We start from the raw sequence: 22,183 nt of genomic DNA, 5'->3' as shown, positions 1-22,183 counted from the left end.
ACTAACTTGCTCAAAGAAGATGTCGTACCTTGGTTTTCAAACACCTTGGGAGTCGAATGTTTCGGCTCCCGGACGATTGAAAACCGGAAGTGATTGTTCCGGTTTCTGAACGTTCTTTGGAACGTCCGACATGGATTCTGGCTTGCTGCAGGCAATCGGAAGCCGCGACTTGATTCCCAAACGTTTTCGGAAGTCGAATGGACTTCCAGAACAGATTCAGTCCGGCTTCCAAGGCACCACTGTATTTCTAAAAGCAGACACATAGCAAGGGAAGTGGGTAGGCGAAGCGTGTGACCTTCTGGATGTTAACCTTTGGGGCTCCCATCTCTTCCAGCCGGAAGGGATTACGTTCCTGGACCGACATCAAAAGGGCCACAGCCTTCGACCCATCCCAGTTCTATAGATTGTAGGTACTTGACATGGTCCCCCTCTCTGGAGGTTATTGGACTACATTCCCGGCACCCCCAGCCAGTAAGAGAGGGTGGGAGCTGTAGGCCACTGACGCTGCGCTGTGAGAAACGCACACCTCCTGGGTTTCTCTGTGCTGCCCTCGCCAGGCACTTTAGGCTACAACTCCCAGCAGACAGGGCTGATGGAAGCAGCAGGCCGGTGACAGCTAGAGAGCAAGCACACACTGCACCTGGGTTGTGGGAATACTACAACTCCCAGGACTGGCGGTCAGGGATGATGGGAACTGCAGTCCAGAATCAGCTGGAGACTCAAGTCCTCCAGCTACAGGAAGCTGCCTTACTCAAGTCGGCCAACTTTCCGGGAACTTCCCTTTTTTTCCAAAAACGACAGCCCGTGCTTTTGTGCAAATTTTTGTTTTATTTCCACATGTATATCACAACGTGTCCACTTAAAGGACCAATAGCAAAGTTGCTCCCTTCTGCGTCCCGGGAACGCAGAAGTCTAGGATAGGTACTGTACATTCACTAAGGCTCTGTTTCGCTTTTTGCAAGTCGCGCTTCTTCTTTTTCTTCTTCTCCCCATCTTTTTTTTTTTTATTATTATAATTTTTGTGATGGATCTCCGTAAGGCAAACAAATTATCTAAAAAGGAATGGTAACAAGTGTATTTTCCAGCATTGCAGAACAGGCTTCCCCAATCTCTCCCCTCCTTTCACAGGACAAAAGTAGCACCCTCTGTACGGTTCAGATTTTGCCTTTCTTTTTTAACATGGGGGGGCAACGGAGGAGAGAGGGCTCTTCCCCCTCCCTTGCCTCTCCCTAAAAAATGTGCAGAAAGAATTGCGGGAAGACACACTCAGGCTGGCAAAGGGTAGTGGGTGCAGCGTTTCTTAGGCTGAAGCCAAAAATCTGATTAGAACCCACCAAGAAAGAAGGAAGGAAGGGATATTTGTGGAATGCTAACCTGAAGGTGGGCACTCCCTCCTGCCTACCCTGGCAGACTGGCACCCCTCGCCGCAAGCCACACGCCTTTTTCTGGAGACAGATGCGACGCCAGGAAGAACTACTGACCACAGGATTTTTGCACAGTTTCATCTCAAACCATCTCACTGCTGTTACTATTCTCCTTACTCCCTTTCCAAGAAAGAAAACAAACAGAAAACAAAATTGGGACAAAAATAAATAGGCTACGGCTACTCTTGGTTAAAACCTCCTGCTACCCGCCATTCCTCTCCCCGCCTCCTGCCTGCCCTCGGATTTCGGCACCCGCCAATCGCTGGAAAGAACCTTCACCTTTCGAAACGAAAATAAAATAAAAACCCTAACACTTTTTTTTCTTTTTGTGTTTTTTTTTCAGAGCTGGCTGGCTAAAGAGTTTGGAACTCTTGCCGTTGCCGCCGTTTAAATCAAACCTCTGTTCTGCGCCTCCTCCCGCTTTGCAATTTTGTTAGTAGACTGGTAGCAGCACTTCACAAAATAAAAAGAATAATTAGAAATAAACCTAGGGAAGAAGGAACTGCCGGGGTCCAGCTCTCTCTCTCTCTCTCTCACCCTCCCTCCCTCTTTCTCTCGCTGGATGAGCCTTTTTTTCAGCACAACAGGGGGCGGAGGGGTGGGCAGCCGTTGCCGCCACACCCGCCTGCTCGCACCGAACTGCCCCTTGCGTCGGAAGCACCCTGGCGCTCAGTCCAGGCAGACGTAAGGCAGGACGTTGAGGCGCCCGTCGTCCCCGTGTGGGTCGAGGGATATTCCCTGCGTCCAATCATACCAGTTACCCTGTGTGTCGTAGCAACCATTCACGCCCGGCCAGTGATGGCCGCAAATCCGGTCGAGGTCGCCCCGGGTCACCTCCCGGGTCACCCCGGGCAAGTCCGTGGGCTTGCTGTGGGGCGCCAGGACGTGGGTCTTGCGGGCGTCCCGGCGGGTGCTCTCCTCCTGCTTCAGGTACTCGGACATGAAGTAGTGAGCGCCCGGAGTCTGTACCCCGGAAGAGGAGAGCAAGCTGCTCTGCCGGTTCAAATAGGACTGGATGATCTCGTTCCGGGACAGCTCCTTCCAGTTGGTCTGCTCAAAGGGGCTCTGCAGGGGGGGCTTGGGCTCGCCGGCTTCCCCTGTGCCTGTCCTGTGCTGCTGCTCGGGGAGAGCGGGCGGGTGGGCCGCCGGCACCGGCAAGGAGTCCCTCTGCGCCAGGGGCTTGATCTCGCCCGTCATGGGGTCAAAGGTCAGCCGCCGCTCCTTTTTTAACCGCACCGGCTTGACCCCCCCTTCCAGCGCCTGCCCGTCCAGGTTGACCACGTAGTCCTTGGGCCGGTACTTCTTCTTCTTCTTGCTGTCCGACCCCGAGGCGGCGCCGTCGCTGTCCGCCCGGCCCGCGTCCGGCGAGAAGCCCGCCAGCAAGGGCTCCGCCCCGCTGCTCAGAGGGGGCCCCACCGCCAGCCGGCCCGCCGGCACCTCCTGGAGGCCGTGCAGGGGCGTCTCCAGCCCCGCCTGTGAATGGGCCTCCAGCCGCTTCTCCAGCGCCGGCTGCACCAGGGCAGGGGGCGACAAGGGAGCCCCGGCGGGAGCGTCCGGGGCGGGCGGCGGCCTCGTTGGGGAAGGGGCAGGCGGTGAGCCCTTGGGGGAGTAGGTGGTGTGCTGTCGGGAAAACGTTTCCGCCCGGACGTGCCTGGGGCTGAAGGAGGAGCAGCGGGGGCTCTTGGGCTGTCCGGCTGCAGACGCCTCCTCCTTCTCCTGCTGGACCAGCAGCGCCACCTTCAGCAGCGACGAAGCCGAGGGCTTGAAGAGACCCGGGGAGCTGGTGTGGGGGCGCACAGCGTTGATGGGGATCTTGCTGAGCTTGTCTCCCTCGACCAGCTCGGCAGGCAGGCCGGCGTCCGGCGGGCTGGGGAAGCTGTCGGGGCTGCCGCCCCCGATCCCGTTCGTGGGGGGCGGCGAGGAGTTCTGTAACACTTCGAAGCAGGCCTTGGAGGCCTTCGGCAGAGGCAGGAGAGGCGCCCCCGCCAGGCCATCGCGTGGCTCCCCCCGCCTCTTCCTTGCCGCCGGCTTCTCCGCCAACTGCTTCGGGGAGTTCAGCTTCTGGACGTCGTTCCGGACCTTCGCATCTTGCGCCGGCTTCGGCCCGACCCCTGCCGGAGGGGTCTCCACCCGGCAGTTGTGGGCCCCGCCGCCATTGGCCGACCCCGGCGGGTTGGGCGGGCCCCGGGCGGCCCCCTCGCTGGGCGCCCCCGGCTCGATCAGCTTCTGCCAGTTCCGCAGCAGCTTCTTCGCCCGCTTGGCCAGTTCCACATTCTCGGTTTTCTTCCTCACGTCGTTGATGAGTTTCCCCAGCCTCGTCTCCTGTGGAGTTTTTTTTGGGGGGGAAAGGAACAAGAGAGAAAAGTGGGGAGGGAATGTTACTTTGCAAGATATCTGCATACCGCATCGCCCCACCTTCAGCAGCCCGGTGTTTCGGACTACAGGTCCCATCGTCCCCAGCTGGTGTGGCCGAATGGAACTGGGGCTTATGGGAGGCGTAGTTCAAAACACAAGGGAGGTGCCAGGCGGGCAAAGGCTCCCGTGAACCTGTCAAAAGCAGCAGGAGGCAGATTCTGCCGGCCCAGGAAGGTCTCTCTCCAATAAGAGGAATTTGGGGTCTGAGTGGGTGGGTACCTGTGACACACACGGACACACAGCACCCTATGACAGAGGTTTTCAACCTTTTTGAGTCCACGGCTCCTTGAGCAACGACATTCTTTTTGCGGCACCTTTGTGGGGCTCAGTAGCCCAGTTATGTCACCTCTTGCCTGCAGAGCTGGCAGCCTCACCCTTTTCCATCACCCTCCCTTGGGGAGCGTTCCCTCTGCCTCCTCTCCTCAGGGCAAAGAGGGCATCCGAGGAGTGAAAGAGGGACAGAGGCCAGTGTTGCCCATGGCACCCCTGACCATAAATCGAGGCACCCCTGGGTGCCACAGCACCCTGGTTGAAAACCGCTGCTCTGTGAGCGGGGAGGCGCACTACCAAGAAGGATCAATGGTTGCACAAGTGTGTTGATATGCACAGAAATTAGCTGCTGCCTTATTTTCCCTGTGGATTCCTCCCCCACCACAATTCTAAGGAGCACCTCAGTTGAGAAAATTACTCTATAACCTAATGAATGGATGCGACACAAGGAGAAATGGACAACTGGAACCAATTATAAGTCGGGATCCAATTTGCTGCCACGTCTTCCCACAGATTATTTATACAGCCATGCTAGAATTAAAAGCTTTCAGCACTTCCACTTTTCAAAATCTACGCAGTGTAAAGGAAAGACCTGTTGTCTTAAAACACGACGTTAATACAGTCGTACCTTGGAAGTCAAACGGAAACTGTTCCGGAAGTTTGCTCGGCTTCCGAAACGTTTGGAAACCAAAGCGCAGCTTCCGATTGGCTGCAAGAGGAAGCTCCCGCAGCCAATCGGAAGCTGCGTCTGACGTCCGGGTTCCAAAAGCGTTCTCAAAACGGAACACTCACTTCCAAGTTCACAAACCAAGGTACGACTGTACTACATAATAAATAATAATAATAATAATAATAATAATAATAATAATAATAGAAACAAAGCTTTCAGTTTGACTGCAATATCAACACACCAAGTGTCTTTTTGCTGAAACAAACATTTCAGTTCATTTGGGCAGTGTGGGGACGTCAGCTCATAGAACGAACAAGACAAACTCTCAGCTTTGTCCTGCTAAATATTTCAGCCAACTGAATCAAACCCACCAAATCAGGGCAGCGGGTAAGGTCTCCGGAAAACCCTCCTGCCAGTTTGCATGTCTCCTCAGCTACCTGCACAGAACAGGCCTCTCAAGACTGAGACAATTGCAAGCCTGCGAGGCTTGGAAAGAGAATTGCAAGCCACCTGGCATTTGCAGAAATGACCAGAGCGGCTAAGGATCGCAGCAACGCGAGGCGGCTGTGGAAATCAGTCTCCGTATCTCCGGCCGATGCTGGCACAGGGAGCGCTGGGGACGCTTCCACGGAATTCCCCCATTTGGAGGAGGCAGGTGGGCTGAATCATGTTCAGGCAAGCGGCCAACCCTCACAGGGAGCCCCATCCCAGTCCACAAGGCTGAGTCAGCTGTTCACCTCCCACAGTTCTGGGGAGGGGGATGCCACAGAATTGCAGAGCTGTGTGAGGAAGACCAGGGCAGCGGAGAAGGCGCAGCCCATACAAGTCCGCTGTCACGGGATATGGCGCCCCATCATACTTGCTTAAAGCTGCAAAATGGTCAAAGCAGTGTTTTTTTGAGGGGTGCGTGGGTGGGAGAAAGCAGGTCTTCCACCAGCCGACCCTTCAGACAGAAGCCAAACCAGCAAAGGTCACGGCAACTACAGTTTTGGGGTTTGCTAGCAAGGCCAGGCGGGAGCTCCTGCAGACCATAAGCCTTGTGCTTACCCAAGGTCACTTCCCTAAGCTGCTTCAAGGCTGGGTTACTGCGATGTGCCCTCTGAGGGGTTTTCCCTTGCACTTGACCCAGAAGCTGCAGTTGGTCCAGGATGCTGCAGCACGATTGCTGAACGCGAGCGAGGCCTTGTCAGCGTATAACTCCTGCGCTCAGACATCTGCTCTGGTTGCCCGTTTGCAACTGGGCCAAGTTCAAGGTGCTGCTATTAGCATTTTAGAGCCCTTTAAGAATTTGGGACCAGTTTAGCTGTGAGATCACCTTACCCAACAGGTGGCCCCAACTCAAACGCTTTGACAGGCGGAATTGGCACGGCTGCAGGTGCCTGTTCCGCGTCCGAAAGAACCCAGTTTTTCAGAGAGGCATACCGCATCACCCCACCCTATTGAAATCAAGCAGGCGCCTTCGCCATACTCTTTTCAGCGCTTGCTAAAAACGGTCCTGTTTAGGCAAACCCGCTCAGATGCTCAGAAAGCTGAGATGATTTAAATCTATTTCAGCGCTTTAACTTTTACGCGTTTTAAAGCACGGTTGCGCATTTTGTTCTGGGTTTCACCCTTTTATCTTTTGTACACCGCTTCGGCGGTTTCTTTTTTTGTTTTTACCCTCAATGGAGAACAAATTTTAAGAAATAAGAATGAGCGCTGTGCGGCTTTTGCTATTTCCATCAGGAGGTGAATGCCGACCCACCTCGAGCGCCTCTTTGGTGATGGGGTACCTCTCCAGGCTGGAGATCACTTCCAGTACTGCCACCATGTTACGAATCTGGAAGAGAAAGAGAAGAGCTAAACGTGAGGCTTTGGGCGGGAGCGTGCGCCAAACACCATGCGCCGTGTGACGCTGGGAGAGCTCAGCGTAGACCCGCTGAAATGAACGGATCTGGCTGACTTTGAAGGCTGCCCCAAGTCCCTCCGCTGCTGGGAGGCAAGTCCAGCCACCCAACGAGTCAGAAGCCAAAGGACAATCCCCCCTTGCTTCTGGACTTGTGCCTCAATCACCAGCGGCGTTCACTGGCCGGGGTCGGTGTCCTCAAGAGGCTCCCAGTGACACCCCACACATCATAAAGTCACAGCGAGAACGGCAGAAATCGGCCCTGAAGACACTCTGCCAGTCCCTAAAAGTCAACATCTCTTCCTGCTATAGCCCGACCGGGTATGAGAACTGGTCTCTGCGGCCCTTAGCCTCCTAAGGAATGGCCTTCGCTTCCAAGGTGCCTCCCCAGGAAGGTTCACCTGGAGCAAAAACTTTCCCCCTTTCAATCAGGGCTCTTTTAGGCGTCACCACACTAAAGACGCACCAAAAGGCGCTTTGCATGCAGAAGGGCTTGGGTTAAGGCCCAGCTCCCTGAAGGAACAATCCCAGCGCTGGGATGCTGCAAATACACTACCCCCCCCCCCGGGCCAAAACCCTGGAGGACCACTGCCAGTCAGAAGGCGCAATAGAGAGAAAGAGAGAGAAAGACAGACAGCGTCGCTGGGCATCTTGCACGATTTCATCCCGAAAGATCTGAGGAGAATTGGGGGGGTTAAAGCGCAGGCAGCAGGCACAGAAAGCGTGAAGGGGGAAGTTTGCAGGGCGAGGGGGGGGACGTGCAAGAGGTGCAGTCGTTCAGAAAGACACAATCCCGAGGGAGCGGCCGGGTTAAGCCCCTCTGCGCCAAGTGCGGCCAGTGTGGTGGTGCCCATTCCAAATGATCAGCAGCCGTCAAGGCGCAAGCAGAGGGGTGATGTGAAGACCAGCAGGCGAGCGCAACGCCTCTCCCCCCCCCCCCCGCTTTATATATTAGGAGACATATCTACCCGACCCTACAGAAAACAGGGCCTCGGATACAAGCCCAAAGTAGTGCTCCCTGATAGCAAGACTCCACAAAGTGAACACGATAAACCAGGGCACAGAACAAGTGCCACCACGGACAGGTGGGGGGGAACGTGTGGGAAAGGGGGTGCAGCATTACATGTTACTTGGTCAGACTGGCATGTGCTGGGGCCCGAAGCGGGAGGACGGGTCCACAGGCAAGGAGATGGGGGGGAGGCACCTGCTGGCCTAATAAAACAGGGGAATGGGCTGGGGGGGGGGCAGCTGCAAGAGGAAGGTCAAGCCCAGAGGATACATGTGGTCCTGACTCCCCTTCTTTGCAGACCCGGGTGGGTGGAGAGGGAAAAGGAGGCCCAAGGGCCAACAAACCGGAACTTGGCGTTTCTGCAGCAGAAGGGAGATTTTTTACTTTTGCAGGATGAGATGGGAAGAAAGAAAAGAGGAAATTATGTTAGCAGGTGAGAAGCCCAGGGAGGAGGAGCTGGCAGAGGCGGCAGGAAACCCGTTGAAGGAGAGCCCAACGCCCCAGAGCAACGCCTTGCACTGATGCAGCCCAGGTTGTCCACCCAGCTTGGCACTCCCTGCACAGACTGGCAGCAGCAGCTCTCCAGGGGGTCACCCCAGGGGTCTCCCAAACCTGCACCTGGAGACGCCGGTGGTTGAGACTGGCGGTCTTCCGCGAGATACCCTGCCACTGAGCACTGGCCCTTTCCTTAAAAATAAAAGCAAGATTCCTGACCTCGTGGCTCTCATTTAAGCTGCTGCCTCACACTGTGTCACGCCATTGCTCCAGCCAACTCGGCGTTGCCTATGATGACTGCAGAGCCTTGGGCTCACGGGTCCGACCTGGAGATCATTCTAGGACTGAGCTGCAGTCCTTCACCTCCTCCTGAGTCAGGCCATTGGGCCCCTATAGCTCAGCACGGTCTCTAGACTGACCGGCAGCAGAGCAGCTGACCAGGAAATAATTCCCCGGCCTTCGCCAGAGACCTTCTGCATGCAAAGCAAGTGACCCACCGTACCAACGAGCCCTTCCCCACCCACCCCCTCCCTCTCTTGCAACTTGCCCGCTTACAGCAGGGCCCTTCCACCTCTCTGCACCCAGGGCCTGCTTTTAACCAAACTGTGCATCTTCGCAACGCTTTCGCCACAGACCTGCACGGCAACCCACCTTGCAGCAGGCCGTGACCAGGGGCACAAAACACCAGTTGGGAGACCCCAGATTTGGAGGACGCTATCAGCATCGTTATTATTAGTTGGAGACCCCAAATTTAGAGGACATTAAGATCAATATTTTTAGTTGGAGACCCCAGGTTGTGAGAACACGATTTATCATCATCATTATTAGCTGGGAGACCCCAGATTTGGAGGGCATGCTTATCATTGTATGAGTGGGGTGGGTTTTTTGTTTTGAACAACTCTTCCTTTAAAAGCCCAAGCCCAGAAACCAGGAAGGAAAGCCAGGTGAGAGACCCTCCCCGGGATGGCAGCAGCAATTATCATGGGCTGGTGTGTGTGTGTGTGTGGATATATATATATATATATATATATATATGACAAACTTCTTCTTCTCCCCCCCCTTCACATCCCCACGTGCAAAAAACGCTACACCCCCCCCAAACACATTAACCCTTCTCTCCCCAGTCTCTCCCATTAGCCTTCCCCTGTCTCTCCTTCCCAATAATAATAATAATAATAATAATATAATTTATTATTTATACCCTGCCCACCTGGCTGGGCCCCCCTCCAGCCCCTCTGGGCGGCTTCCAACAAAACCCTAAAACACAGCAACCTATTAAACATTCCAAGCTTCCCCAAATTAACCCTCTCCCTCCCATTAACCCTTCCCTCTCCCTCCCCGGACTCACGTTGCTGTTGGGGTCGACGGCCTGCAGCAGCCGGTCCCTGATCTGCTGCGGGGAGGGTCCCGGAGCCGCTGTCATTGCCCCCCCGTCGAGGCGGCGACCCCGAGCCCTGCGCTGGCGGCGGCGGCGGCGGGAGGAGGAGGAGCCCCCCCGCCCTCCTCCCCCCGCTTCCTGCCGGGCCTCCTCTTCTTCCTCCTCCTCCTGCGGGGCTCGCCGGCCTTCCTCCTCCTCCTCCTCCTGCCCCGCCGCCGCTGGGCCGCCTCCTCCTCAGCTCACTCGCCGGCCGCGCCGCGGGGCAGCCGGAGCCGCATGTTCCTCGGGGGCGCCTGGCCGGGGCTGGGCCTGGCCCGGGCTCCTCCTCCTCCTCCTCCTCGGCGTCGCCCCCCTCTTGTCTCCGGCCCGGGCCGCCCGTCCTCCTCGGGGCTCCTCCGTCCAGGCGGCGGCGGCGGCGGCGGCGGAGGAGGCCGAGCTGCTCAACTGTGGGCAAGAGCCAGCAGCCGCGCGCGGTGCACCCTGGGACACGCCCGACGCCGCCGTGACGCCGCGCGCAGGCCGACGCACGCACGGCGGAGGGGGGCGGGAGGAGGAGGAGGAGGAGGAACGTCGCGTCTGTGACGTCGAGGCGCGGGGGGCGGGGGCGCGGTTCTCTCGCGCTCTCTCCGGCAGGCCGGGCACGCATGCGCAATCCGGCGGGGAAGGGAGAAAGGGCGGGAAAAAAAAGAGAGGGAGGCGTTTGGCGCGAAGGGGCCCGCAAGGCAGATTTACCTCAGTTGAAACGTGAAAGATAGATACATATATATGCACACACATACATGTACATATATATGTGTATATATGTATATCTTATATATGTATATATGTGTGTATATATTACTATTGAAATATGTATTCAGTAGCCCGTCCGTCAGATTTATGTCAGTTTAAACGTGAACGCTTTTGAATTCTGGTGCTGGAGGAGACTCTGGAGAGTCCCATGGACTGCAAGAAGATCAAACCTCTCCATTCAGAAGGAAACCAGCCCTGAGTGCTCACTGGAAGGACAGATCCTGAAGCTGAGGCTCCAAGACTTTGGCCACCTCATGAGAAGAGAAGACTCCCTGGAAAAGACCCTGATGTTGGGAAAGATGGAGGGCACAAGGAGAAGGGGACGACGGAGGACGAGATGGCTGGACAGTGTTCTCGAGGCTACCAGCATGAGTTTGACCGAACTGCGGGAGGCAGTGGAAGACAGGAGGGCCTGGCGTGCTCTGGTCCATGGGGTCATGAAGAGTCGGACACAACTAAACGACTCAACAACAACAAACGTGAACGATATAAAATATATGCAGAAAAGCAATAGGTATTCAATAGTTCATCCCATCCCTCAGATTTACCTGTTTAAACGTGAAAGATGCAACATAGTTTTTTATATATATATATATATATATACACACACACATATATATATATATATATACTATATGGGTATATATTATATATGTATATATATGTGTGTGTGTATATATATATTACTGTTGTATTCAAAACTCATCCCTCAGATTTACCTCAGTTTAAACGTGAAAAATATAAAATACATGTATAAAAGCAATATATATTCAATAGTTCGTCCCGTCCCTCAGATTTAAATGTGATAAATCATAGTTTTATATATATATATATAGTTACAGGAACCCCTCTCCATTAATCCATTAACTATATATATATATAATATAAAATATATGTATAAAGCCAAGCCAGGCCTGCCTTGGTTTACCTCAGCGGCAAGGCCAGCGGTGGGGGGCGAACTTTAGACATGCCCAGGAACACCACGGCCCCTTCTGAATGCTTTTTTTACCTATGACTGATCAATGGGGCACATGTATTTTAGCTTCGGTTCTGCTGGATCAAAAAGTTTAAAATGCACCTGCAACATCATGGATTCATATTTCTGAGGGAACATCCTGAGAGGAATCGTGGACAGGGGGCCAAATTTTTCAAAAACGTTCTGGTTTGGCTGGGCCAACAATTAGGTGGTGTGTTGGAAGTCTAGATTTCTGTACCGTATTCCCCACCCAAATTGATTTTTGAATTCTGAATTTATTGAAAACATATTAATAAATTGAATATATATTAAAATTCTTATAACATATATAAAGGTAAAGGGACCCCTGACTGTTAGGTCCAGTCATGACTGACTCTGGGGTTGCGGCGCTCATGTCACATCACGGGGATTCGAACCGCCAACCTTCTGATCAGCAAGCCGAAGGAGCTCGGTGGTTTAACCCACAGCGCCACCCACGTCCCATATAACATATATAATGTATGAAGATTAACTGCAGTTCTCACTCAGGTCCACCTGGATTGAGAAGTGCCGCTCACTGATTGGTCAGTTAGTTGGAAGTTGTCAGTGTTAGAAGTCACTTAGTATTATATATAAAGAAGCCAGCGAGGCTGCAGTCAGTCTGACTCCAGGACCAGTTCTAGCTGCTGCAATAAAGAGCTGGGAATCTAAAAGAGCCGAGATCTTTGTCCGTCTTTCCTACTATTTCACACACATATATATTACAAACTATTGAATATATTTCATAATTTTCAAAAAGGTGAATCTGAAGGACGGGACGAACTATTGAATACATATTTCTTTTACACATATATTTTATATTGCGTTTAAACTGATGTAAATCTGAGGGACGGGCTATTCAACATATATATATATATATATATATATATATATATATATAACTGATATCTTTCATGTTTAAACAGGTAAATCTGAGGGCCGGGACGAACTATTGAATACATATTGCTTTTATACATGTATTTTATCTTTTTCACGTTTAAACTGAGGTAAATCTGAGGGGTGGGTTTTTTATTTTGAAAAAGAAGCCAGGCCTGCCTTGGTTTACCTCAGCGGCAAGGCCAGCGGTGGGGGGCGAACTTTAGACATGCCCAGGAACACCACGGCCCCTTCTGAATGCTTTTTTGACCTATTACTGATCAATGGGGCACATGTATTTTAGCTTCGGTTCTGCTGGATCAAAAAGTTAAAAATGCACCTGCAACATAATGGATTCATATCTCTGAGGGAAGATCCTGAGAGGAATCGTGGACAGGGGGCCACATTTTTCAAAAACGTTCTGGTTTGGCTGGTCCAACAATTAGGTGGTGTGTTGGAAGTCTAGATTTCTACCATATTCCCCACCCAAATTGGTTTTTGAATTCTGAATTTATTGAAAATATATTAATATTAATATATTAAAATTCTTATAACATATATAAAGGTAAAGGGACCCCTGACTGTTAGGTCCAGTCATGACTGACTCTGGGGTTGCGGCGCTCATCTCACATCACGGAGATTCGAACCGCCAATCTTCTGATCAGCAAGCCGAAGAAGCTCGGTGGTTTAACCCACAGCGCCACCCACATCCCATATAACATATATAATGTATTAAGATTCACTGCAGTTCTCACTCAGGTCCACCAGGATTGAGAAGTGCTGCTCATATATTCAACAGTTTGTAATATATATATGTGTGTGTGTGTTAAATAGTAGGAAAGACGGACAAAGATCTCGGCTCTTTTAGATTCACAGCTCTTTATTGCAGCAGCTAGAACTGTTCCTGGAGTCAGACTGACTGCAGCCTAGCCGGCTTCTTTCTATATAATACTAAGTGACTTCTAAAACTAACAACTTCCAACTAACTGACCAATCAGTGAGCGGCACTTCTCAGTCCTGGTGGACCTGAGTGAGAACTGCAGTTAATTGTAATACATTATATATGTCATATGGGACGTGGGTGGCGCTGTGGGTTAAACCACCTAGCTTCTTCGGCCTGCTGATCAGAAGATTGGCGGTTCAAATCCCCACGATGTGAGATGAGCGCCGCAACCACAGAATCAGTCATGACTGGACCAAACAGTCAGGGGTCCCTTTACCTTTATATATAAGAATTTTAATATATATTCAATATATTAATATTAATATATTTTCAATAAATTCAGAATACGGTGGGTAATACGGTACAGAAAAAACCCATCCCTCAGATTTACCTCAGTTTAAACGTGAAAAAGATAAAATACATGCATAAAAGCAATATGTATTCAATAGTTCGTCCCGGCCCTCAGATTTACCTGTTTAAACATGCAAGATATCAGTTATATATATATGTGTGTGTGTGTGTTTGTGTGTGTGTGTGTGTGTGTGTTCAATAGCCCGCCCCTCAGATTTACATCAGTTTAAATGCAATATAAAATATATGTGTAAAAGAAATATGTATTCAATAGTTCGTCCCGTCCTTCAGATTCACCTGTTTAAAAATTATGAAATATATTCAATAGTTTGTAATATATATATGTGTGTGTGTGTGTTAAATAGTAGGAAAGACGGACAAAGATCTCGGCTCTTTTAGATTCCCAGCTCTTTATTGCAGCAGCTAGAACTGTTCCTGGAGTCAGACTGACTGCAGCCTCGCTGGCTTCTTTATATATAATACTAAGTGACTTCTAACACTGACAACTTCCAACTAACTGACCAATGAGTGAGCGGCACTTCTCAATCCAGGTGGACCTGAGTGAGAACTGCAGTTAATCTTCATACATTATATATGTTATATGGGACGTGGGTGGCGCTGTGGGTTAAACCACCGGGCTTCTTCGGCTTGCTGATCAGAAGCTTGGCGGTTCGAATCCCCGCGATGTGAGATGAGCGCCGCAACCCTGGAGTCAGTCATGACTGGACCTAACAGTCAGGGGTCCCTTTACCTTTATATATGTTATAAGAATTTTAATGTATATTCAATATATTAATATTAATATATTTTCAATAAATTCAGAATACGGTGGGGAATACGGTACAGGAAAAACCCATCCCTCAGATTTACCTCAGTTTAAACGTGAAAAAGATAAAATGCATATATAAAAGCAATATGTATTCAATAGTTCGTCCCGGCCCTCAGATTTACCTGTTTAAACATGAAAGATATGTTTTATATATATATATATATATATATATTTGCTTTCGTAGATTTTCACGGGTACAGGAATGCAGGTTTTGGTGTCCTCGGGTGTCTTCCCGTGTAAAAGTTGGGGTGTCTAGGCGACGTTTCGACGAGGTCTCACTCGTCATCTTCAGGCTGGTGCTTTCGGCTTCTTGTTACTGGAACAGAGCAGGATCTCAGTGTTTGAGTTCCTATAAATACTGTTGAGGAGGTGTGGTGTATAGCCTCCAATGTTCTGGGCAGAGAGGAGGTTCCCAGGCTAGTGTGCCTTTATAACTCAAGATATCCCTCAAGTAATTAAGGAACAAAAGAAGAAAAGGCACACTAGCCTGGGAACCTCCTCTCTGCCCAGAACATTGGAGGCTATACACCACACCTCCTCAACAGTATTTATAGGAACTCAAACACTGAGATCCTGCTCTGTTCCAGTAACAAGAAGCCGAAAGCACCAGCCTGAAGATGACGAGTGAGACCTCGTCGAAACGTCGCCTAGACACCCCAACTTTTACACGGGAAGACACCCGAGGACACCAAAACCTGCATATATATATATATATATATATATATATATATGTTCAATAGCCCGTCCATCAGATTTACGTCAGTTTAAACGCGACATAAAATATATGTATAAAAGAAATATGTATTCAATAGTTCGTCCCGTCCTTCAGATTCACCTGTTTAAAAATTATGAAATATATTCAATAGTTTGTAATATATATGTGTGTGTGTGTGTGTGTGTGTGTTAAATAGTAGGAAAGACAGACAAAGATCTCGGCTCTTTTAGATTCCCAGCTCTTTATTGCAGCAGCTAGAACTGTTCCTGGAGTCAGACTGACTGCAGCCTCGCTGGCTTCTTTCTATATAATACTAAGTGACTTCTAACACTAACAACTTCCAACTAACTGACCAATCAGTGAGCGGCACTTCTCAGTCCTGGTGGACCTGAGTGAGAACTGCAGCTCATCTTAATACATTATATATGTTATATGGGACATGGGTGGCGCTGTGGGTTAAACCACCGAGCTTCTTCGGCTTGCTGATCAGAAGGTTGGCGGTTCGAATCCCAATGATGTGAGATGAGCGCCGCAACCCCAGAGTCAGTCATGACTGGACCTAACAGTCAGGCGTCCCTTTAACTTTATATATGTTATAAGAATTTTAATATATATTCAATTTATTAATATGTTTTCAATAAATTCAGAATTAAAAAATCAATTTGGGTGGGGAATACGGTACAGAAATCTAGACTTCCAATACACCACCTAATTGTTGGCCCAGTCAAAAAAGCATTCAGAAGGGGCCGTGGTGTTCCTGGGCATGTCTAAAGTTCGTCCCCCACCGCTGGCCTTGCCGCTGAGGTAAACCAAGGCAGGCCTGGCTTCTTTTTCAAAATAAAAAATAAAAATGTATGTGACAGTAGACGCTTCAGTTTTAGCAGTCAAGCAGAACTGAAAATAAAAAGGGGGGAAACCCTTCTGTGAATCCCCCAAAATCACTGGGATCATTAAATTATATGTGATTTGCAAAGGTGTGTTTGCTTTTAAAAATGACGCAGGTTATGGTTGTCACTTGGCAAAGGAATAATCCGGGTGGGGCAGCTGCGGATTTTCCATCGTGGCCGAACCATCGCTTCTGGTGCACCGTTAACGGGAGAGCCTTCCTATTCCTCTGCCTTTAAGGGAAGTGGAATGGGGGAATGTTTGCTCCGGACAGCTCCCTTGAACCCGTCATGGCTGCCTCCTTTCTGTAAGAGTCTTGGACAAGCAAACTCCCCTTGCCGCAAGGAACCTTTTCAAAATACAGAACCATGGTTTGCTTAACAACTCCTCTCCAACTCCTTAAGAGAGTCCATCAACGGCGTCTCCGAAATATTTTACACACCACTTGGGAAGACAGGCGAACTAATGCCAGTGTACTGGAAGAAGCAAAGATCACCAGTGTCGAAGCAATGATTCTTCAACATCAACTTTGTTGGACTGGTCATGTTGTGCGGATGCCTGATGATCGTCTTCCAAAGCAACTCCTCTATTCCGAACTTAAAAATGGAAAGCGTAATGCTGGTGGTCAACAAAAGAGGTTCAAAGACTCTCTCAAGGAAAATCTTAAAAAATATAGTATAAACACCAACAGCTGGGAAACACTGGCCTGCAAGCGCTCCAGTTGGAGAACAGCCTTGACCAAAGGTGTCCTGGGCTTTGGAGACACTCGAACTCAGGACGCAAGGGAGAAACGTGCTGAGAGGAAGGCATGCTTGGCAAACACTCACCGGGATCAACTCCCGCCCGGAAACCTATGTCCCCACTGTGGAAGGACGTGGGGATCCAGAATTGGCCTCCACTGTCACTTGCGGACTCCTTGTTAAAACCATGTTTATGGAAGACAATCTCACTCGGCTACGAGGGATCGAAGAAGAAGACAGAACCATGGTTTGCTGAACAAGCCACGGGTCATTCCAGAGACAGGCAAACCATGGCTTGGCTTCTCCAGAGTTCGGTTTGAGTGTCCAGCTACCCTAGCCGAACAGATCACGGCCGAGGAATCCCTCACACCAAACCGTGGTTAAAACCAAACCAAGCTTTTTGTAAAGCCGACAACAAACCATGGCTTCAGATTCGGGTTTCTTGGCCGCAAAATTACCACGGCTAAGCTGCTGGGCAGGTTTCGCACATTTCAGGCCTGACCATGGTTCAAATAAACCAGTTTAACAACTGGACTAAATAACCCCCACCACAGGCGAAATAAATCGTCTTTATATATGCTTGGACACAAAAAGAAGCCACAATTTCATGAGATTTCTCTTTTTCGGAGAAATAAGACACCAAGACACTTGCAGTGCTTAAAAACATGGCTCTTTTTTTTTTTTTAACTTCATGGACAAGACATTACTTCCAGCTCAACGTCACTCCCCAGGTTGTTATAGCCAGCAGCAAAGTCCACCAGAGATGGTTTAAGATCCAAATAACCTAGAAGACAAAAGCAGGGAGAAAATGGACAACGGATTATTTCGGTTATAAACAGGCCCAAGGTTATTGTCCCCAATATTGCAAAAGAAAGAGCCATGGTGTGCCAATGGCCGAGGTGAAATCTGAACCTCTTACTGGCTCAAATCCAGCTTCCCCATAGCCCTTCGGTTCCTGAGCAGCGCCAGGTACGAGGCTGCAAGTAATAAATATGAACGTAGAATGCCCCCAAACCAACCGCGCAACCGGGAAGGTGACACCCTTTTTTCCCCACTGACTTACACAATCATACAGAACATCATGAAGATATTCCACAGGGCGATGAAAATCCGGAAGTATCTCAGACTCAGCAGAAACTCCCTGATGTTATCACCTAGGTGGAAATAAAATAATATAAAATGGCAGGTGTCCCTATTTCTGCCCCAGTCCTCTCAAGCTATACTCCTTTCATGCACAACGACATTTGTGCACAATAACGGGAACTAATTAATCTACTAACAAGTCTTTGCAAAGCTGTTTGTCTCTCTGCTTGCTCATAACCAGATTTTGCGCAACGGTTGCAAAGATCAAGGAGCATATTATTGCCGGCGCTGGGGTACAACGGGGCGCCGTTTCAAATCAAGATGGGAGACCAAACCTTTAAAAACTGCACTGGTTTTTAAGTTTTGAAGAAACCCTGAGCCCCAGCTTTGAGGCTGCTTGCAGTTGTTATATTTTAAGTACCAAAGTGATGAGGCAAGGCACTTTGCAATTCATTCTTTTTATTAAAAAAAGTGTAATGCGTTAGTGGGAATCCTTAGAAGTAATTCAATCATATGAATCCTGAAAGGGGAAGTTACAAGAGAAAATTATGCAGGGTGACTCTCCGGTTTACCAAACAAGATGCAGTTTATAAGTAGCACTAGAACATTTTTCTGACTTTGGAGTTCAATTCTAGGCGCTTTTTTGAAACGCCACAAGGCGCAGTTAACGCAGGGGGAAATGCGTTTGAAAAATGGGAAGCGCCCGGCAGCTGGGAAGATTTGTTGTTGTTTGAATACGGATTCATTCTTGCAAGATTGTTATTAAGAACCATCTCCATGGAAGCAGGCTCAAGGGAGAGGTCAGGCACTGCTAATGGTCAACGTTCAGGCTCTAGTGTAAGAATTAATCGGGATCCTTAAGTGTCCGGAACTCGCAGCCGTCCTTGAGGAATTAGATAAAGCAATTAACTGGAACGTGTCCAGAGGAGGGCAACCAAAATGGTCAAAGGCCTGGAAACGATGCCTTATGAGGAACGGCTAAGGGAGCTGGGCATGTTTAGCCTGGAGAAGAGGAGGTGAAGGGGTGATATGATAGCCATGTTCAAATATATAAAAGGATGTCACATAGAGGAGGGAGAAAGGTTGTTTTCTGCTGCTCCAGAGAAGCGGACACGGAGCAATGGATCCAAACTACAAGAAAGAAGATTCCACCTAAACATTAGGAAGAACTTCCTGACAGTAAGAGCCGTTCGACAGTGGAATTTGCTGCCAAGGAGTGTGGTGGAGTCTCCTTCTTTGGAGGTCTTTAAGCAGAGGCTTGACAACCATATGTCAGGAGTGCTCTGATGGTGTTTCCTGCTTGGCAGGGGGTTGGACTCGATGGCCCTTGTGGTCTCTTCCAACTCTATGATTCTATGATTCTATGAATTGCAGAACCAATGTGGAACCAAGCGGTCTGGAATACCAGGCAGCGGTGTGGTTTCGCGTCGGGTTTCCTGTTGGCTCAACAGAGGGCAAAGCTATCCCATGCAAGGACTCTCTTGCAGAAGCAGCTGCCATTAGCCACCGATCTCAGAACAGCCTACACTGACTGGCAGCAGCTGTCTGGGGCTTCAGGCTGGAGGCTTCAGTGCCCAAGGCACCCTCCGCCTGTCACCCAAAGCCCTTCCCCATGGTTGGCATGGGGGTATCCCAAAGCCATGAAATCACACAACCTCAGTGGGGGTTTTAGAGGGTCACAATGCACGGCAAGGTGGGCGCAGTATGGCGGCCTCAGCTACAACCCCACACCTGCCTGGAGGGTCTTACCTGTTGTGGGTTCCCTCACTTCTTCACCAAAGCCCTGGCTCTCTCTCTTCTTCCTAAGAGGAAAGAGAGAGGAGGATTTACAGCAAGCCAAAGCATCTCACAACTGGTATGAAATGGAAGCGTTTTGAAAGGGATCCGGACAAATGAACAGAAGACGAGAGCTCCACTGATGAGTTCTGGCTTAATGGAACACCTACGTCCCAACATCCGTCCGTCTCGGAAAACAATGGCAGCAGGAGACTTGAACGCGGCGCTTTCTGCGAGAACAAGTGGCCGGAAGGTGGTTTCTCCTGAGCACCCAAATCTTGAACCCCTTCTTCCAAGCCAGAACTGTGGTCCTCCTCCCAAGCTGAACCCCACCTCCCTCCCCAGCCCAGCTGCTCCCCCCACCTCTGAGCACTTACAGCCTGAAGTTTAACACTGCTCCTGCGTTGACCAACAGTGTCCTGCATGGGGGCGGGGGGAGAGAAGGAAAAAGAGAAACTGAGCAGCTTTCAAGGGATGGGGTTTTTCTCAACGGCTTTGATCCTGTATACCTGAAGGAGCGTCTCCACCCCGGACACCGGGGTCCAGCTCCGAGGGCCTTTTGGTGGTTCCCTCCCTGCGAGAAGCGAGGTTACAGGGAACCAGGCAGAGGGCCTTCTTGGTAGTGGCACCCGCCCTGTGGAACGTCCTCCCACCAGATGTCAAAGAGAAAAACAACTACCAGGCTTTTAGAAGACATCTGAAGGCAGCCCTATTTAGGTAAGCTTTTAATGTTTAGTAGGTTATTGTATTTTAATATTCTGTGGGAAGCCGCCCAGAGTGGCTGGGGAAACCCAGCCAGATGGGCGTGGTATAAATAAATTATTGTAAGGCCTAGGACCCTCGTACCTACGGGACTGCCTCTCCTGGTATGTCCCACAGAGGAACTTACGATCTGCAAACAAAAACATCTTGGAGGTCCCAGGCCACAGAGAGGTTAGGCTGGCCTCAACCAGAGGCAGGGCTTTTTCGGCTGTGGCTCCGATCTGGTGGAACGCTCTGTCACAAGAGACTAGGACCCTGCGGGACTTGACATCTTTCCGCAGGGCCTGCAAGACAGAGCTGTTCCACCAGGCCTTTGGCCAGAGCACAGCCTGACTCCCTCCTCTGGCAATCTTCACAGAACTTTAGCCTAATGGTTGCCATCAATTTGATTTGAAGTACTTTTTTAATGAAATGATTTTAAAATGTTTTCTTATTTTATGGTTGTTAGCCGCCCTGAGCCCGGCTTCGGCTGGGGAGGGCGGGACATAAATAAAAATTTGCTATTATTATTATTATTAGCATCCCCCATCGCCACACCATCCCTAACCACTGGTCCTGCTGGCTGATGGGGGGGGGGGGCAAGAGCGCAGCAACATCTGGAGGGCCAGATGTCGGGAGGGAATGAAGCCAAGGAAGATCGCCTCTCCTCCTGGCCTCCCCTGCCGCTACCATCAGCCTCCTATCTGCGCGACAGGCAGGAATCCGTCAGGTGCAGCTCCTATTTAACCCCCCCCCATTGCAAGGGGGGGCTCATCCTCTCCTGCCCCCTCCTTTGGGGACAGGCGTTGCTTAGCAACCCTGCATCTCCCCCCCCCCCGCCCCACTTACCCGAAGAGCAACAAATCGCCCAGCATCCTGCTGCTCCCAGTCTCCTCCCGGAAGTAGAAGGGCTCCCCCCAGGCTCAGTGACGTAAATCAGCGCCGCAGCCAATCAGCAAGCGGCATCCCCCCTCCCTTGTTTTTAAATTTCTCGGCCGCCAGGTGGCGCTCGCCCATTCCGGGAAGGAGCCCCGACGACGCGTCAGACACGCCCCTCCGCAGGCCCCGCCCACCCGCCGGAGCCCAGCCCGCAACCCGCGCACGCTCAGTAGCAGCTTGTGAAGCCACCTGCCCTTTCTGAAACTCGGATTTTGCGGATGGTAAACAGCAAAGGTGGGAATCAGGAAGGGAGTTTGTTTCAGGGCAACTGGGGGACGGGAAGGGCAGCTGGGGAGAAGGGCAGCTGGCTCAGAGCAAAAAGCCCCGTCGCACTGGGTGTCTGTGTCCATTTCTGTTAACCTGTGGAACTCCCTGCTACCAGGTGGTGGCCAATGCACGGCGGGGTTTTTGAAGGGCTGGGGGATTAGATGAAACTACGAACGAGAAAAGCTCAAACCAGAGTCGGGTAGCCGTGAGATGACTAACGGGCTCCAATCTTTCACAATTTACTTATTTCATAAAATTTTTCACAATTTACTTTCTTCATAATTTTTTCACAATTTACTTATTTCATAAAATTCACGCGCCGCTGGATACAATAGTTATTTTTTTAAAAAAAAAAACCTGCAACCGGTTTACAAAAAAGCAGAACAGTTTTTTAAAAATCATAGCACTTTAAACAGATTAAGATCCGCATCAACTTTCTAAGCACCTGCCTGTATTGCGAGGCGGGGTCAGACTAGATGACTCTTGGGGTCCCTTCCGACTCTGCGGGGGGAGAAGGAAGTCAGGTTTTGAAACATCCAAATGAATGCGAAATCATTGAAATGTACAAAATGAGCGAACTGGTGAAACGCGCAAACTTGAAAAGCATAAATTTAGAATCAAATCAAAGCCAGTTATTTCCGCGGAGGGGGGGGCGCATTTGTGGCTTCGCCCTTTGGAGAGCTTAGCGCCCCCCTCTTTTTCGGCC

The 22,183-nt window shown here is 50.3% G+C and overlaps 2 protein-coding genes across 3 annotated transcripts; both read right to left on the bottom strand.

The window, feature by feature from the left end:
• Nucleotides 1–808: 808 nt before the first annotated feature.
• MED26 (mediator complex subunit 26) lies at nucleotides 809–10,040 on the bottom strand. The gene is made up of 3 exons (XM_083421291.1): nucleotides 9,517–10,040; nucleotides 6,524–6,598; nucleotides 809–3,746 (listed from the first exon to the last, which is right to left on the bottom strand). The coding sequence occupies exons 1-3, from the start codon at nucleotides 9,589–9,591 to the stop codon at nucleotides 2,094–2,096; spliced, it is 1,803 nt and encodes a 600-aa protein (XP_083277417.1). The 5' UTR covers nucleotides 9,592–10,040; the 3' UTR covers nucleotides 809–2,093.
• A 7,285-nt stretch (nucleotides 10,041–17,325) lies between these two features.
• On the bottom strand, nucleotides 17,326–21,233 carry SMIM7 (small integral membrane protein 7; the record flags this gene model as incomplete). Of its 2 annotated transcripts, XM_083422020.1 has the most annotated exons (5): nucleotides 21,121–21,233; nucleotides 19,908–19,949; nucleotides 19,504–19,556; nucleotides 17,735–17,825; nucleotides 17,326–17,455 (listed from the first exon to the last, which is right to left on the bottom strand). In XM_083422020.1, exons 1-5 carry the CDS (start codon nucleotides 21,144–21,146, stop codon nucleotides 17,440–17,442), a joined length of 228 nt encoding a protein of 75 aa, XP_083278146.1. In that variant the 5' UTR covers nucleotides 21,147–21,233. The 2 variants fall into 2 exon arrangements, with proteins under 2 accessions (XP_083278146.1, XP_083278147.1); XM_083422021.1 differs by lacking the exon at nucleotides 17,326–17,455 and having other exon boundaries at nucleotides 17,731–17,825.
• Between the last annotated feature and the right edge of the window lie 950 nt (nucleotides 21,234–22,183).

The sequence above is a fragment of the Podarcis tiliguerta genome, assembly GCF_965153285.1.
Source record: "Podarcis tiliguerta genome assembly, chromosome: 18".
Lineage (NCBI taxonomy): Eukaryota > Metazoa > Chordata > Lepidosauria > Squamata > Lacertidae > Podarcis > Podarcis tiliguerta.
This window is presented reverse-complemented; position numbering and strand designations above follow the sequence as displayed.

What these genes read in the sequence shown, in the direction of transcription:
- MED26 (XM_083421291.1), bottom strand. Translation starts at nt 9,591, where the DNA reads ATGACAGCGGCTCCGGGACCCTCCCCGCAGCAGATCAGGGACCGGCTG. An exon ending in CCGTCGACCCCAACAGCAAC is followed by an intron (nt 6,599 to 9,516) that starts GTGAGTCCGGGG and finishes TTTCTCTTCCAG; the next exon opens with ATTCGTAACATGGTGGCAGT. An exon ending in TCACCAAAGAGGCGCTCGAG is followed by an intron (nt 3,747 to 6,523) that starts GTGGGTCGGCAT and finishes AAAACTCCACAG; the next exon opens with GAGACGAGGCTGGGGAAACT.